General features: G+C 44.6%; 1 protein-coding gene across 1 annotated transcript in view; it reads right to left on the reverse strand.

Moving 5' to 3' along the window:
- The window catches only part of mylka (myosin, light chain kinase a), a 334,126-nt gene that overhangs the window by 181,141 nt on the left and 136,582 nt on the right, over positions 1–16,403 (reverse strand). Inside the window, exons 4-5 of the mRNA XM_059966550.1 lie at positions 12,780–12,822; positions 10,190–10,352 (exon numbers count right to left, since the gene is read on the reverse strand). Coding sequence (XP_059822533.1) covers positions 10,190–10,352; positions 12,780–12,822 — 206 coding nt within the window. The remainder of the gene's footprint in view (positions 1–10,189; positions 10,353–12,779; positions 12,823–16,403) is intronic.

Genomic DNA, 16,403 nt, shown 5'->3' on the forward strand with positions numbered 1-16,403 from the left:
CTGCACACAGTACTTAGGGAGCAGCCTCACCGGTACCCTGCGTAGCTGCAGCATTACATCCCTGCTTTTGAATTCAATTCCTCTAGCAATGAAAGCCGACATTCCATTTGCTTTCTTAATGTAAAGAGGGTTTCTTCTTTTTTGTTAACTAGCAGGAATGCTAATTTACTGATAACGAGAATGGTATTCCTTTGTAAACCAAATGGGGATTAATGTTCTTTCTTCTGAGTCTGTAAGCTTTTGTTGATGGGCTTTTGGGCAGATCGGCGCGAGGGGGTCGAGAGAGAGGACGCAATGCTCTAAGCTGGGCGAGGATCGGACCCCAAAGGGGGGTCCGAGGCCGGGAGATTCTCCGAGGGGGGGGGATGAAGCTAGATGTGCTTGGTTGACCACTCGGAGGGTCCTGAGCTGTTTGGAGAGTCCGAGGAGTTCGGAGGGTCCTGAGCTGCTAGTTGAGGAGTTCGGAGGGGATCGAATGGTGGCCAGAAGACTTCAGAAATTGAGCTCCAACGGCTGTGCACGAAGTGGTTTGGACTTTGATAAGTTTGGCGCCTTTTCTTTAATTTTCTCTTCATATATACTGTATCGTTATTAATCACTTAGTTATAGTAACCTTTATAAATTGTACTCATTTAATCGCATATGGTGTACTGTCTGTTTTTGGGCGAGGCGGGGACATCACACAGCATCCACACCAGCTGATTACCCAGTTTGGCGGGGCCGAAGGCTGCTCCCCCTAGACCAGGGGTCGGCAACCCGTGGCTCCGGAGCCGCATGCGACTCTTTCATCTCTGTGCTGCGGCTCCCCGTGGTTTGTTAGTTTTTGAAATGTAATTCAAAATTTGAAGATTATGGTGATCTTGTACAATCTAAAAACGTTGTGGAGACCCCATTTCCTGGCACATCCGAACCGGCTCACAATTAGCCACCGTTCCAGCTAAGGGAGATAGCCTACGGGGGTTTGTGAGTACGTATCTTTTGGAGCATCCGCGCCCACGGGGACGGGTTGAGGGAGGCTTTAAAGCAAGGCTGTTTAGTTCGAATAAAGTTACCTTTGACTGCAGTGTCTTTATTTTAGCACTGCGTGTAGCGCTACACCGCTACAACGTGTTTTTTATCGCTATTAATATACATCACCACTGCCAATGCCTGACACCCGCCAGTGCGCGCTTTCTTTTAATTCTTCGATCCAAGGTAGGCTAACTATGGAGTAACCTTCAACCCAACGTCTTTTTTTCGGAGTTCAAAATGTTTTTGTTGCATGCAGAAATGTAATTTCATTTTCTCTGCAGGAGTTCATCAATTTCATAAATGCAACACATTATAGTTTGTTTATACATAGCATAAAGGCAAAAAAAAAACCGTTGTATGCAGTGTTATTTCATTTTAAATGTCAAACGGGTTTTGTGGCTCCCAGTGTTTTCTTTTCTGTGGGAAATGGGTCCATATTGGCTCTTTCAGTGGTAAACGTTGCCGACCCCTGCCCTAGACAAAATGAGCTGAGCAAGCCTGAGGCGACCCAGGGGGTTACATTGTGGGGGCTCGTCCGGGATTGATTTCTGTGGAAGCTGTGTGATCACCCTCTTTAAATTGTGTCTGCAGCGAAGAGCTGGTGTGCCTTTGTGGGTGTGCTATTGCTGGTTATCGCTGTGTGTGTGTTGGGTGGGGTGGCTGCTGTTGTTAGCCTCGAGGTCGTTGTTCGAGTTCCAACTAGTGCTGACGAAATGGTGATGGGACCATGGGTTGTCCGTGCTGTTTGGGGAGTGAGGAGTGACAGGTTGGGATGTTTCAGCAGTGGTGGGCTCCGCCCGGTTGTTGGAATAATGTCCAGCCCTAAAGGGGCGGAAGCGTGGGCGGAGCGGACCTCTCAGTTGTTGGGTGAGTGGCAGTGCTTGGCTGAGGAAAAGCGACAGGGACGGGTTGAAAGTTTGAGTAGGCGGGCTGGTGACTTTGTTAGAACTGTTGGGCGCAATTACCTCGAAGTGACCGCTGCCAGTTCTGGGAAAGTGTGGGAAAATGCGTGTGGTTTGACTGGAAGTCAAATGCCGCAGCTGGGGGGCTTATCATATCCGTGGCAGGAGATTGGTGGGAAGTTTTTAGGGTATCCCTTTTTGCCTAGGGGGGGCAGATAAATTGCTTGTGGTGCAAAGGGGATCTGTCAAGGGGATCAGTTGTTCCGTTGATTCGAGAGGTGTCGGGAAACTTAGAGGAGGCCCAGTGGGGGAACGGCTTGGGGTCTCTGGGGGAGCACGTTCCCAGCAATGTACCAAGGAACTCCCGAAAGGAGCAGACTCTATTCCTGAAGGCTTAGAGGGGCCATGCGCACAGGTGTTGTTACGGATGGATGGAAGTCAAGTTAAAGCCATCCTCGGCACCGGGGCGCCGGTTAAGTTGCTGTACAGTTTGTTTCCTAACCATTATTGGAAGCATTTACCCTTGACGACATTGAGAACACTGGAGATTTGGGGTACCAGTGCCGGTGATTATCCAGACGACAGTTGTTGGTCAGTGAAAATGGAGTTCTTGGAGGCAAATGTGGAGGAGACTGAGGTTCATGAATCGTTAATGCTGATGTGTCCGGACCCTGTTGAGACGGGCAGCGTTTCTGTTCTAGAGAGAACCAATATCCTGCTGGTGTGCTTGGGGGCCTGCCCGGAGGAGGCGGGTGAGCGCTGTTTGGAGGCATTGTCGATGCACCCAGAGTTTCGAGCTGCTTGTGCGGACGTGTGTAGCAGCATTGGGCCGATACCGAATTCAAACAAGAGCCAGTGGTGGTACGGCCTGGGGGAAGTATCTGAGGGTGAGACCCTCTTCGTGGATGCTGCGAAATACCACAAGGGAGGGGAGTTGACTGCTGAAGACACCTTGGAGAGAGAGAGGTTGCGGCGACTGGCCCCTGAAGCCGTGGAAGACGTAGGCAGCGTGTGTGTGGATTGTATTGTGTTGAAGAGGCGCACTGTCAGTGACCAGAATATGGCCCTGAGGGCCAGAGAGGCGATGGCCTGTCTGAGTGGTGTGAAGTGGTTTAAGGTGCTGGATCTGAGGAGTGGATGTTGCCAGATCCCGATGATTGGGGCCGACAAGGAGAAGACGGCCGTTATAAATTCCCTAGGAGTCTTCGGGTCCGAAAAGATGCCACAGGGCATATCTGGAGCCCTTGCAACCTTCCTGCGGGGCAGGCGGAAGACCATAGGGGATGTGGAGGCGTTTGGAGTTTTGGTGTATGTGGATGATCTCTTGATATTTGGATTTGCCTCAGTAGAATATGAAGTGAGGTCGTTGCAGGAGCAGCTGAGAACTACCGAGTTAAAGTGTTTTCGGGACACGTGCCAGGGCTGGCGAAGGTCGCAGCTCGTGAGTGACTGTCTCTATCTAACCAAGTTTGAAATGAAGACAGAGAGACTGGAGAAAGTGATCTGGAACCATTCGGAAGACTTACAAGTTGGAGAGAATGAAGAAAGTTGTCTGACTGAGGGTAATAGCAAACTGAGAACCCGGAGAGGGGAGTTTGCGGAGGTGAAGAAATTACAGACGAATCTCAGCAGAGAGAAGCGGAAGCTTGAAGGGAACCTGAAGATGACCATCGACAGTTCAAATGAAGTGCAAAACCTGAAAGTTGATCTGGAAGAAGTCATGAGGAAGAAAAAGCTGGAGAGAAGTGCAGTGAATACTGAACAGGAGGCTGAAGAGACTGCGGGAGCAGTGCAGGCCACGTGTTTCTGTTTGGAGAAGATCAAACAGCAGCTACCGATCACAGGAATGAGGAAGAATACAGATTCGATTGATGATGTGCTGGATGTGTGGTACAGGCTGCCTTTTGCTGACTTTCCCTCGATTGAGGAAGAGACCTTTGGCCCTTCTCCCATTGAGTCAGGTGTAGCGGGGAGGGTTAGCTGTGTGCAGTGTGGGGCATGAGTGAGAGGTTGAGAGAGGAGTTGGTAGTGGGCCCAAGGTATCCCCAGTTGTGTCCGAGCCTGAAGGGTTTAGGTGAGGGGGTACGGAGGCCTCAGAAGGGTTAGGGAACTCCCAGATAGTTGGCCTAAGTAGCGCCTGAGGAACAGGGCGTGAGGGTTACTGTGTGGGGAGGAGATGTCACTGTTTGTGCTTGGGTTACGGTGTGTTGGCAGGAAAGGTGGCGAGTTATTTAGTAGTCATGAGGACATGACTTTTATTTGGTGGAGGGAGAGTGTAAAGAGGGTTTCTTCTTTTTTGTTAACTAGCAGGAATGCTAATTTACTGATAACGAGAATGGTATTCCTTTGTAAACCAAATGGGGATTAATGTTCTTTCTTCTGAGTCTGTAAGCTTTTGTTGACGGGCTTTTGGGCAGATCGGCGCAAGGGGGTCGAGAGAGAGGACGCAATGCTCTAAGCTGGACGAGGATCGGACCCCAAAGGGGGGTCCGAGGCCTGGAGATTCTCCGAGGAGGGGGGGGGAATGAAGCTAGATGTGCTTGGTTGACCACTCGGAGGGTCCTGAGCTGTTTGGAGAGTCCGAGGAGTTCGGAGGGTCCTGAGCTGCTAGTCGAGGAGTCCGGAGGGGATCGAATGGTGGCCAGAAGACTTCAGAAATTGAGCTCCAACGGCTGTGCACGAAGTGGTTTGGACTTTGATAAGTTTGGCGCCTTTTCTTTAATTTTCTCTTCATATATACTGTATCGTTATTAATCACTTAGTTATAGTAACCTTTATAAATTGTACTCATTTAATCGCATATGGTGTACTGTCTGTTTTTGGACGAGGCGGGGACATCACACAGCATCCACACCAGCTGATTACCCAGTTTGGCGGGGCCGAAGGTTGCTCCCCCTAGACGAAATGAGCTGAGCGAGCCTGAGGCGACCCAGGGGGTTACATTAATAACCTGTTGTACCTGCAAGCCAACTTTTTGTGATTCATGAACAAGCACTCCCAAGTCCCTCTGCATAACAGCATGTTGCAATCTTTCACCATTTAAATAATAATCTGCTCTTCTATTATTCCTTCCAAAGTGCATGATCTCACATTTGTATTCCATCTGCCAGACCTTGACCCATTCACTTCACCTATCTATATCACTCTGCAGACTCTCCACACCCTCTGTACAATTTGCTTTTCCACTCAGTTTAGTGTCATCAGTAAATTTTGCTACACTACACTCAGTCCCCTCTTTCAAATCAGTGTAAATGGTAAACAGCTGCAGACCCAGCACCAACCCCTGCAGCACCCCACTCACCACTGACTGACAACCGGAGAAACACCCATTTATACCAACTCTCTGCCTTCTATTGGTTAACCAATCCACTATCCATGTCAATACACTTCCTCCGACTCCATGCATTCGTATCTTATCTATAAGTCTCTTGTGCGGCACCTTATCGAGCGCCTTCTGGAAATCCAAGTATACGACATCCACTTGTTCCCCTCTATCCACTGCACTCATTATGTCCTCAAAGATATCCAGTAATTTGTCAAACAGGACCTGCCCTTTCTGAATCTGTGTTGTGTCTGTCTACTGGAACCACTCCTTTCTAAATGTTTTGCTATTTCTTCTTTAATGATAGCTTCAAAGATTTTCCCAACTACAGATGTTAAACTAACTGGTCTATAGTTGCCTGTTTTTTGCCTACATCCTTTTTTAAAGAGTGATGTGACATTTACTGTCTTCCAATCTGCCAGGACCTGCCCAGAGTCTAGAGAGTTTCGGTAAATGATTACCAACATGTCTACTATAACCTCCGCCAATTCCCTCAGCACCCGGGGATGTATCCCATCAGGACCAGGGGACTTATCTACCTTCAGGCCCTCTAGTTTGCTAATCATTCTCTTTAGTATTGAGGTCCATTTCATACATAACATCATTCTTTGGCATATTAGATGTGTCCTCCACTGTGAAGACCGACACAAAATAGTCATTCAATGCCTCAGCCATTTCCTTATCACCCTACATTAATTTCCCCTTCTTGTCTTCCAAGGGATCAATGTTGACTTTAGCCACCCTCTTCCGCTTTCCATATTTATAAAAACTTTTGCTATCGGATTTTCTATTTTGTGCTAATTTACTTTCATACTCTATCTTCCCTTTCCTTATTTCTTGTATAGCTGTTCTTTGTTGTTTTTTAAAGTTTTCCCTATCCTCCAGCCTCCCACTACTCTTTGCGACTTTGTACACATGAGCTTTTAATTTGATACTGTGGCGACCCACTTCCCAGCGCACTCGAACCGGCTCACAAAGCGGCGTGCACCGGCATAGAGGCCGGTCCCAAAGAGGGCGCCAAGTCTGTTTCACCAGCAAGGGGAAAAGCCCGCGCGCGGGACGGGACTGTGAATATGCGTCCCCTACAGCATTCCTGCCCAGGGAGGGCAGGATCAGGAAGGTTTTAAAGCGAAGCCGCAAAGTTTGATTAAATCTCTTTTGCAACTGCAGCTCACTGACTCCGTGTTGTTTATTGCAGCGCTGCGTGTAGCACACTGCTACAATACTATCTTTTATTTCCTTAGTTATCCAAGGCTGGCTCTCCCCACACTTACTGTCTTTACTTTTGACTGGAATATACTTTCAGTATACTGAATATATTCTGTATATTCCTGAATATACTTTCAGAGCACTGTGAGAAATTTCTTCGGAAGTATTCCACTGTTCTTCAACTGTCCTACCAAATAGCCTGTGCTCCCAATCCTCATTAGACAACTCCTCCCTCATCCTGTTGTAGTCACCTTTGTTCAAGCATAATACACTAGTTTTAGATCTAACTATTTCATCCTCCATCTGAATGTGAAATTCAATCATACTATGATCACTTTCCAGGAGGATCCCTGACTACAAGATCGTTAATCTTACCCGTCTCATTGCACAGGACTAGATCTAAGATAGTATTTTCCCTTGTGGGTTCACTAACACGCTGCTCAAGAAAGCCATCACGGATGCATTATATGAAGTCCTCCTCGAGACTTCCTTAACCAACCTGACTCACCCAATCTATCTGGAAGTTAAAATCCCCCATGACAACTGCCGTTCTGTTCTTACAAGCCTCGGTTATTTCTTGGTTAATCGCCTTAAGCAGTGTTGTGACCACTTTTTTTTCCATGTTATATGTCAATGATCTGGATAATGGAATTCACGGCTCTGTAGCCAGATTTGTGGAGGGGCAGTTAGTACAATTATGAAGAAAACACAGTAAGTCTCCACTTCCCAAGGAGTTTGTGGAGATTCGCCATAACTTCTAAAACTTTGACCAGCTTCTATAGATGAGTATTGGAGAGTATATTGTCTGTTGCATTGCAGCCTGTTATGGAAACACCAATGCCCTTGAATGGAAAATTATATGTAAAGTAATGGATTTGGCCCAGTCCATCATGGGTAAAGCCCTCCCAACCACTGAGCGCATCTACATGAAACATTGTAGCAGAAAAGCAGCCTCCATCATCAGGGACCCCCACCACCCAGGACATGCTCTCTTCTCACTGCTACCATCAGAAAAAAGGTACAAAGACTCAATGCTCACACCATCAGTTTCATAAAAAGTTACTATCCCTCAACCATTAGGCCTTTGAATCAAAGGGGATAATGTCACTCAACTTTACTTGCCTCATCACTGATATGTTCCCACAACCTGTGGACTCGTGTTCAAGGACTCTTCATCTCATATTCTTGATATTTTGTGCTTATTTATTAATTATTATTACCTCTTTTATATTTTCACATTTTGTTGTCTTCTACACTCCAGATGAATGCCCTAGCTAGGCAGCCTTTCATTGATTCTGTTACGGTTATTCTTTTATAGATATACTGAGTATATATCCAAAGGTAGTCATAGCCAAAGGGTGGTAGTGGGGCCGAGCTCCCACTGCTAAACAAATGCTCTTCATAGTGTGCATCTCAAACAGCCTCTGACAACCAACTCCCAGCCTTCACGTGTAGCGTAGTTCTTATGCCTGGTGGAGCTGTTCTCACTGACAGGAGAAGGGGAAAAGGAGCCTTAAAACCAGTTGCTCTGGGCAGATGGGCTCGTCAACCACGGATGGTAGCTCATTTAGAAGAGAGCAACTCCAATTTCAAACCTCCGCCGCCTTGCAGCTTTACCCGCTCACGGGAAAGGCTTTGGGAGTAAACTCTGAGGAAAAATCCGGAGTTGGAGTCCCGAAGGCGGCTGACTGCTGTACCCAGCACCGGCATGGCAACTCCTGCGATGCTGCTGGCACCAAACTGTATCGACCTCCGTCGTTCCTTATGACCTGTCATCAACATGGAGAGGGGGTCCCACTGCATGGGCAACAGGCGGATCTCCATATCAACTCTGCCCTGGCTTGTACCCTGGAGAGGTCACTCCAACTTGTCTTCATCGACTACCACAGGCGTAATACCCATGGTCAACCACGTTTGACGGAGGCCACACACACACATTGAGTATGTCCACAAGAAAATGAATCTCAGGATCGTGTAGTGACATATATGTACTTTGATAACAAATTTACTTTTGAACTTTTTGGAAGCAGGACGTCTGCAAAAGGACTAAAACGGATTGGAGAACTGGGCAAAATAGTTATGGATGGAATACAGAGTAGGGAAGTGTATGGTCATACACTTTGGTGGCAGGAATAAAGGCATAGACTATTTTATAAACTAGCAGAAAATTAAAAAATCAGAGTTGCAAAGGGATTTGGGAGTCCTTGAGCAGGATTCCCTGAAGGTGAACTTGTTTTGGTCACCTACCTACAGGAAAAATGTAAATAAGGTTGAAAGAGTACGGAGAAAATTTACGAGGATGTTGACGGGTCTAGAGGATCTGAGTTATCTGGAAAGGTCGACTAGGTTAGGACTGCATTCCTTGGAACACAGAAGATTAAGAGGAGTTTTGATAGAGATATACAAAATTTTGGGGGGTATAGATAGGGTTAATACAAGCAGGTTTTTTTCCCACTGAGGTTGGGTAGGACTACAACTAGAGTTTGGGTTACAGGTGAAAGGTGAAAAGTTTAAGGGGAACATGAGGGGAAGCTTCTTCACTCAGAGGGTTGTCAGAGTATAGAATGAACTGTCAGTGCAAGTGATGCACGTGGGCTTAATTTCAAGCTTAAGAGAAATTTGGACAGGTACATGGATTGTAGGGCTATGGTCCCAGTGTAGGTCATTGGGAATAGGCTGTGTAAATGGCTTAGTATGGAGTAGATGGGCTGAAGGGCCTGCTTTGGTGCTGTACTTTTCTTTGACTCCAATAAACCAACTGTTTGGAATCAAATGACCTCACTGCTGGGCGTGTCTGCACTCGAGCCACCACCCGCCCCGGCACACTTTCTCTGCCACCTCACACCCTCCTGGACTGCTCGTCATTCCCAACACCCTTTGCTCTTGCCAGATTTACAAACTCACCCTCCATTCCACATTGACAGATACAGTACTCTGCAAAAGTCTTAGGCACCCTAACTATATATGCCTAAGACTTTAGCACAGTCCTGTATTTTCCATTTGTTTTTATCCTCTCTCTGCCAACTCCTCCACAACTAAGAGTTGTTTTCTCACTTTTTCATTTCTGATGAAGAGCCTCAAACAGAAACATTAACATTGCCTCTTCTCGCAGAAATGATGCCTGGCCTGCTCAGTGTTTGTCACATTCCCCCGTTATATCCGTAGTGGTTAGATTGAACAGAAATACCATATAATTCTTCAAACATTTGCCATTTTATTTCATAAATATATACAATACTGTGCAAAAGTCTTAGGCACATGTAAATAAAATCTGTAAAGTGAAGGTGCTTTCAAAAATAATGAAATGAAGTCTCTAAATATTAAAAAAAAACGCTAAAGAGCAGTAGGCATTAAAAGGGCTGACTTGATGGGCCAAATGGCCTAATTCTGCTCATATATCTTAAGGTCTTAAAAAGAAATAAATCAAATCAATATTTGGTGTGACCACCCTTTGCCTTTAAAACTGCATCAATTCTCTCAGGGAGACTGTTACACAGTTTTATAAGAAAAATCGGCTGGTAGGTTGTTTCAAGCATCTTGGAGAATTTGCCACAGTTGTTCTGCAGACTTTGGCTGTCTCACTTGCTTCTGTCTCTTTGGGTAATCCCAAACAGCCTTGATGATGTTGAGTGACAGGGCTCTGTGGAAGCCATATATAAAGAAAGATCAAGGGTCCCTAAGACTTTTGCACAGTACTATATTCTTAATGTTCAATATTTTAGGAGACACAAAAACCTTGGTTTACCTTCAGCCAGGTTACTTGAGGTTGAGGCCGTCCTGTTATCTTACAGGAGAATTTTCCATTCTTCCCTTCATTGACAATCTGTCGTGTTGGTTTTGTGACAAATTTTGGAGGGCTTTCACCCCAGATACTGGGCCTGTTTTCAATTGATGGCGCAGAATATCGACTGCAAATAAAATACTTGCAATATTTTAAACTTTTACAAACAAAACTGTAACAAGGCAAACAAGTATTTTGATATGACCAAGGTCCAACCTAAAAAAAAAACTTTTGAGAGGATGTAAATGTCATTTGGATTAATATAGTTAATACTTAGTTTCAACATTCTGTTATGAATTAGCAAAAATGAATTGTGATGCATTAATTTGAATTTATTTCCTGGCTTGATCATAATCAATTATCAAAGTTCCAATGGAACTTGTAGCAAGCTTATAAATTTGTAGTTTCATCAACCACAGTAGTCTCATTAAAACTCTACTCACTGGTTAAGCAGCAATTGTAAAAATTAAATAAAAACTCTGCAGCTTTTAGTAGAATCTATAATTAAATGTGCCTCACAAGATTACCTGAAATAGCTCAAGTTAAAATGGGATTATCATAAAAATGGCTGAACTACTGTTGGGATCTGCATTACCTTCAATTTCTTTCACAGTCCTGGAAGGAGCACTCCCAATAATAGCTCCCACTTAAACCACTGTGTCACGTTCACTTGATGCAGTTTCGAAGGTGTGGACAGCAGCTTTGCAGAGTGTAATTTTGAAAATACTGATGCTGCATTAGTATTAATAAATTAGCAAACTCCACATGCTGTAAAACTCTAAGAGGACCACAACCTTGTCCTAGGGTTTGGAGGCTTGTGGGCCTCAATGACCCGGAGAGCAATGTTGGCTGGAGTCAGGGCCTTGTGCTATGGCTCTTGGTAGGGTCACCCATGCCAAATAGGTCAAAGGGTAGAGGCCAGACTAAGAGTGGTCCACTGGTCCTCCAGTTCTGGGGGATCAACTCAGGGCCAACAACCCTGACTGATCAAAAATTTGTTACAGAAACAGCACTGAAGAATCCTATCTAGCTGTGTGCATTGGTACAGACAGACAGAGATGAAGGATCTTCATTACTGCCCTAAATGCCAGTAGCGTAATGGACAGAGAGTTACGTTAACATGCTGCAAAGAAGGACTTAATCAGCATTAATAATGTTAACAATTGGCTTCATCTTTAACATAAAAATTTGAAATACTACAAATTTGGTTTGCTTTTATTTTCTCAAAAAGGCAATTTATTTCAATAATTAGAGATAAACTATTTCCAAAATAGCTATGAGTAATGAATGAGCAAATTACTGGTCAAAGAGTCAATGTAACTGAATAATCTGAACAAAACAATGGAAAAACTCCACAACTCAGGCAGATGACGTAGGGTCTCAGCTTGAAATGTCGACCCTTTAATTCTCTGCAGAGGTGAGGTGCTGCCTGACCTGCTGAGTTCCTTCAGCATTTTGTGTGTTGCTGCAGATTTCCAGCATCTGCAGTCTCTTACGTCTACACTTCGAAAAGGAAAAGAGCGAATGAAGGAGGAAAGAAAGGATCAGTAAAGGGCACAGTGATAGATACAAAGTACAATATGAAGAACTTAATTCTGTTTTAATTGCATCGAAGCGGAGGCAGGACAAGAGAAGGTGACAACTGACTTGAAACAGAATATGATTACAAGGCAGTAAACAGGGTATTGTTTTCTCTACAAATATTCACAAGGGCAGACATAATCAGCTTATTTTCCTCAAAAGCAAATTAACCAGGGAAGACATAACAAATGCAAGTTATATAATTAGACTACAAGGCCATAAATCACCAGAATGGGGGAATACATTCACAAGCCTTAAAGGAACTTAAGTGCTGACAATCATTGCAAAGGAATTACTAAACACTGGAGATGTAATAACAGATGGAGACAAACCACTTGGGTGCAAGTATTCAGAAAGTGTGACTCATTCAATACATTTCAGACCAATGGAAACTATGGAGATTGGTTATCAAATGTAAATTTGCACCTTAATTATATGAGAGAAATGTAATTGGGACCTGCTAATGTAAATACAGAAGAGGAAAATCTTGTTTGATCGATATCTTTGAATTCCCGGATGTGTTTTAAAAATGCTAATGCCACATTAGTACTTGTAAATTAACAAATATCACATAAAGATGGTGACAGAAATTTTAGCAATTTGCATATTTTTTAGTATGAAAAATGAAATAGCAACATTGGTTGTCTTTATATTATAAAACTGTACTTCCCAAATGTTCTTGGCAAAGCTTCACATAATTAGCTTAGCTTTAAATTGTGAAGATTCAGAATAAGTACTTGCAAACTATTAAGAAATTAGCTGAAAAGCATAAGACATCAGTTAATAGTCAAATGTGGCAAATTTTAAGGTTACCTTTATCAGGGTGTACTGGGGTATTACGTTAAAACCATTACCAATTTGTCTGGGTATTTTGAGGTCCCACCCATCTCACTCCTGTCAAGTGGGAGATCCCCAGATCAATCCCCAATCTTCAACTTCAATATTAATTGGCAATGTCTTACTGAGCATGTACCTGGAGACGCTGGAAGGCCATTCGGATTTCCTGCCAGTTTCCTCTGTTAAAAAAAAAGAGTATCATTTATAAAGAAAAAGTCTTGACATTAAGATTTTCAAAGTTTGCTCATAGGCTACTGTAAAAAAAATCAATTAAAAATGAAGAAAATTATGCACTTAAGATTTGAAACATTAGATCTTCAATGATCAATTGCCCTCAGTTGCAAAATAAATTGGATGCTAGGAGCTGCATTCAACTGGACCTTCGTTCACTTTTTTCCCCTGAGTGTTAAGGACAGTGGAGGTGGAAGCAGCAGTTTAAACACTAGATATCAGTTCAGGTGTGGCAGTCCCGGCTGCAGGAGTTCAGTTCGTAAATCGCACCTGTGCAAAATTATCATCTGTGCTGACAAACACCGATCAACCCCGGAAGCAAAATAGAAAGAGCTTGACAACATTACAGGAAGCTTATTAAAAAGATTCCTCACTGATCTCTCTCTTCGTTACTTTTTACCCCCTGCTAATTCTTAAGCTATGACAGAAATGCACGCAAGTGACTGCATATTGTTTCTTGTGTCATAACTTGCACCAAGAAATTCAAATTGACCCACCTGAGGCAAGTGGATAAGAAAAGCCACAAGGACTGTGTCAAAGGTTTAAAGGTACAAAGAAAATTTATTATCAAAGTACGTACATGCTTAAAAGTTCAAAGTACCTATGTTACTATATACCACCCAGAGATTCATTTTCTTGGAGGCATTGACAGTAACTGCAAAGGAACACACAAGAGTCAATGAAGAACTGCGGGCAACAAAGATGGACAACCAACGTGCAAAAGGAAACAAGTTGTGCAATAAAAGGGGGGGGGGGTGAAGGTAAATAGATAAATAATTCTGAGAACCTGATTTGTAGAGTCATTGAAAGTGAGACGACAGGTTGTGGAATCAGTTCAGTGCTGGGGTGAGTGAAGTTACCGACTCTGGGTCTAGAGCCTGATGGTTAGGGGTAATAGCTTTCGGTAAGGTGGTGGCATGTATACACACAGCAGCCTCTTGGGGGCCAACCAAAGGTGCTTTTCTCCTTGTTAAATGTGTTTTTATACGTATTAAGACTATGTTTTACTCCAGTAACCACTTGTACAACAGGTCTATCGCATTAGTGAGCTGCTCACTGTTTGGAGTCAGAAACAAGGTGTTGTAAGAGGCGGCCGGTGGTTTGGAGAAGACCAGTCAGCTGGTCAGGAGGTTGACTAGGCCCGTGAGGCTGGGGAGGAAGTCAAATTGGACCGTTGGACGGTGGGGATTCAAATTGGCCTGTCAGGCTGCAGGAGAAACCGGATTGGGTTCGGGAGAGCTGACCTGGATGCAGACCATGCTGCTGCGTGCTACTTGGAGGCGCTGGGGAGGGGGTGCAATTACAGGCTGAACTGCCGGGAACCATCAATTTGTGGGACTGGGAACTTGGAGCTCAGGAACATGGTCTAAAATGTGTTTATTTTTAATGCAACTATTTTCTTCTTTTTTCTTTCTCATTACACTGAATGTGCAGATATGTTTGTGCATGCTGTCTCATTTGGTTCGAATGACAATTAAACTTGATTTGCTTTGACATCTGTTCCTGCACCTGGGTGTGAGACCCAAGGCTCTTGTACCTCCTTCCAAATGGCAGCAGTGAGAAGACAGCATGGCCTGGGTGGCGAGGGTCCTTGACGATGGATACTGCTTTCCTGCAACAGCACTCCGTGTAGATGTGCTCAGCGGTGGGGAGGGCTTTACTCATGATGAATTGCGCTGTATCCATTACTTTTTATAGGACCTTTTGTTCAAGGGCGTTGGTGTTTCCATACCAGGCCATGAAAGAACCAGTCAGTATACTTTCTACCATCCACCTCTAGAAATTTGTCAAAGTTTTAGATGACATGCGGAATCTTTGCACACTTCGAAGAAAGTAACGGCACAGCCGTGCCTTCTTTGCAATTGCACTTACGTGCTGGACCTAGGACAGATCTTCAGAAATGATAATGCCAAGAAATTTAAAGTTGCTGACCCTCTCCTCCTCTGATCCCCTGATGAGGTTTGGCTCGTGGACCTCCGGTTTGCTCCTCCAGTACTCAATAATCAGCTCTTTGATTTTGCTGACGTTGGGCGAGAGGTTGTTGTTACTGCACCACCGTACCAGACTTTCAGTCTCCTTCCTATACACTGATTTGTCACCACCAATTTGGCCAACGATGTTGGTGTCTTCAGCAAACTTAAATTGGCATTGGAGTTGTGCTTAGCCTCACAGTCAAAAGTGCAAAGCGAGTAGAGCAGGGGATTAATCACACCGCCTTGTGGTACACCTCTACGACGGTGATTGCGGAGATGTTGTTGCCAATCCAAACTGACAGGGATCTGCAAGTGAGGAAATTGAGGATCCAAGTGTTCAAGGACGTATTGAGGTCAAGGTCTTGGTGCTTATTGATTAGTTATGAGGAGATGATAGTATTGAATACTATAGTCAATGAAGAGCATCCTGATGCATGTATCTTCACTGTCCAGATGTTCCAGAGATGAGTGAAGAGCCAGTGAAATTGCATCTGCTATGAACCAGCTGTGATGGTGGACAAACTGGAGTGAACCCAAGTCACTCCTCAGGCAGGAGAGTTGATATGCTTCATCACCAATCTCTGAAGCACTTCAACACAGTGACATACAGTAAGTGTGATTGGATGCTAATCATTGAGGTAGGTTACCACATACTTCTTGGACACCGGTAAAACTGAAGCCTGCTTGAAACAGGAGGGTAACTCAGACTTTTGAAGCAGTGGTTAAAGATATCACTGAACACTCTGGCAAGTTTATTAGCACAAAGTCTTCAGTACTCAGCCAGGTACACAGTCTGGGCCAGATGCTTTCCTTGAGTTCACCCTCCTGAAGGACACTGTCATGTCGGCCTCACAGATTGAAACCACAGGCTCGTCGGGGGCTGTGGGAGTTTGTGAGGGTACCTCCAATGCTTTGTTGGTCAAAACGAGCATAAAAGGCATTGAGCTCATCTGAAAGCAAATCCTTGTGTCCACGTGTGTCACTTGGTCTCACAATGTAGGAGGTGGTAGCATTCACGCCCTGCCGCAACTGTTGACCATCCTTCTGTGATTCAAGTTTGATCCAGAACTGCCATTTTGCGTGTAGGAATGTTTTCCAGAGGTCGTACCCGGACCTCTTCGTATTTTACTTGGCCGCCAAACCTGAATGTCTCTTATCTGGCAATCTACAGATTGTAGATGGCTTGATTCATCCAGAGCATTTGATTGAGGAAGGCTGAATGATTTTGTGGGGACAATCTCAGCCACAACCGACTTTACAACTGTGACAACTGTGGCGTATTTGCTCATGTTCTCTGATGAGTCCTTGAACATGGCCCAGTCCCAGTCAAAGCAATCCTGTACCCCGTCCTGCAGCCACCAATTTGTTATCCTTCCTCATTAGCCTCCGCCTGTATGCAGGTAGGCGAAGGACAGCCAGATGACCAGGTTCCCTGAAATGCTGTCCAGGGATGGAATAGTAGACATTCCTTACAGTAGTGTAGCAGTGGTTGAGCGTGCGAGGGCCCCTTGTGCTGCAGGTGATATGCTGATGATAACTGACCAAAGCAAGCCTCA

Source organism: Hypanus sabinus, chromosome 4 (genome assembly GCF_030144855.1).
Source record: "Hypanus sabinus isolate sHypSab1 chromosome 4, sHypSab1.hap1, whole genome shotgun sequence".
Lineage (NCBI taxonomy): Eukaryota > Metazoa > Chordata > Chondrichthyes > Myliobatiformes > Dasyatidae > Hypanus > Hypanus sabinus.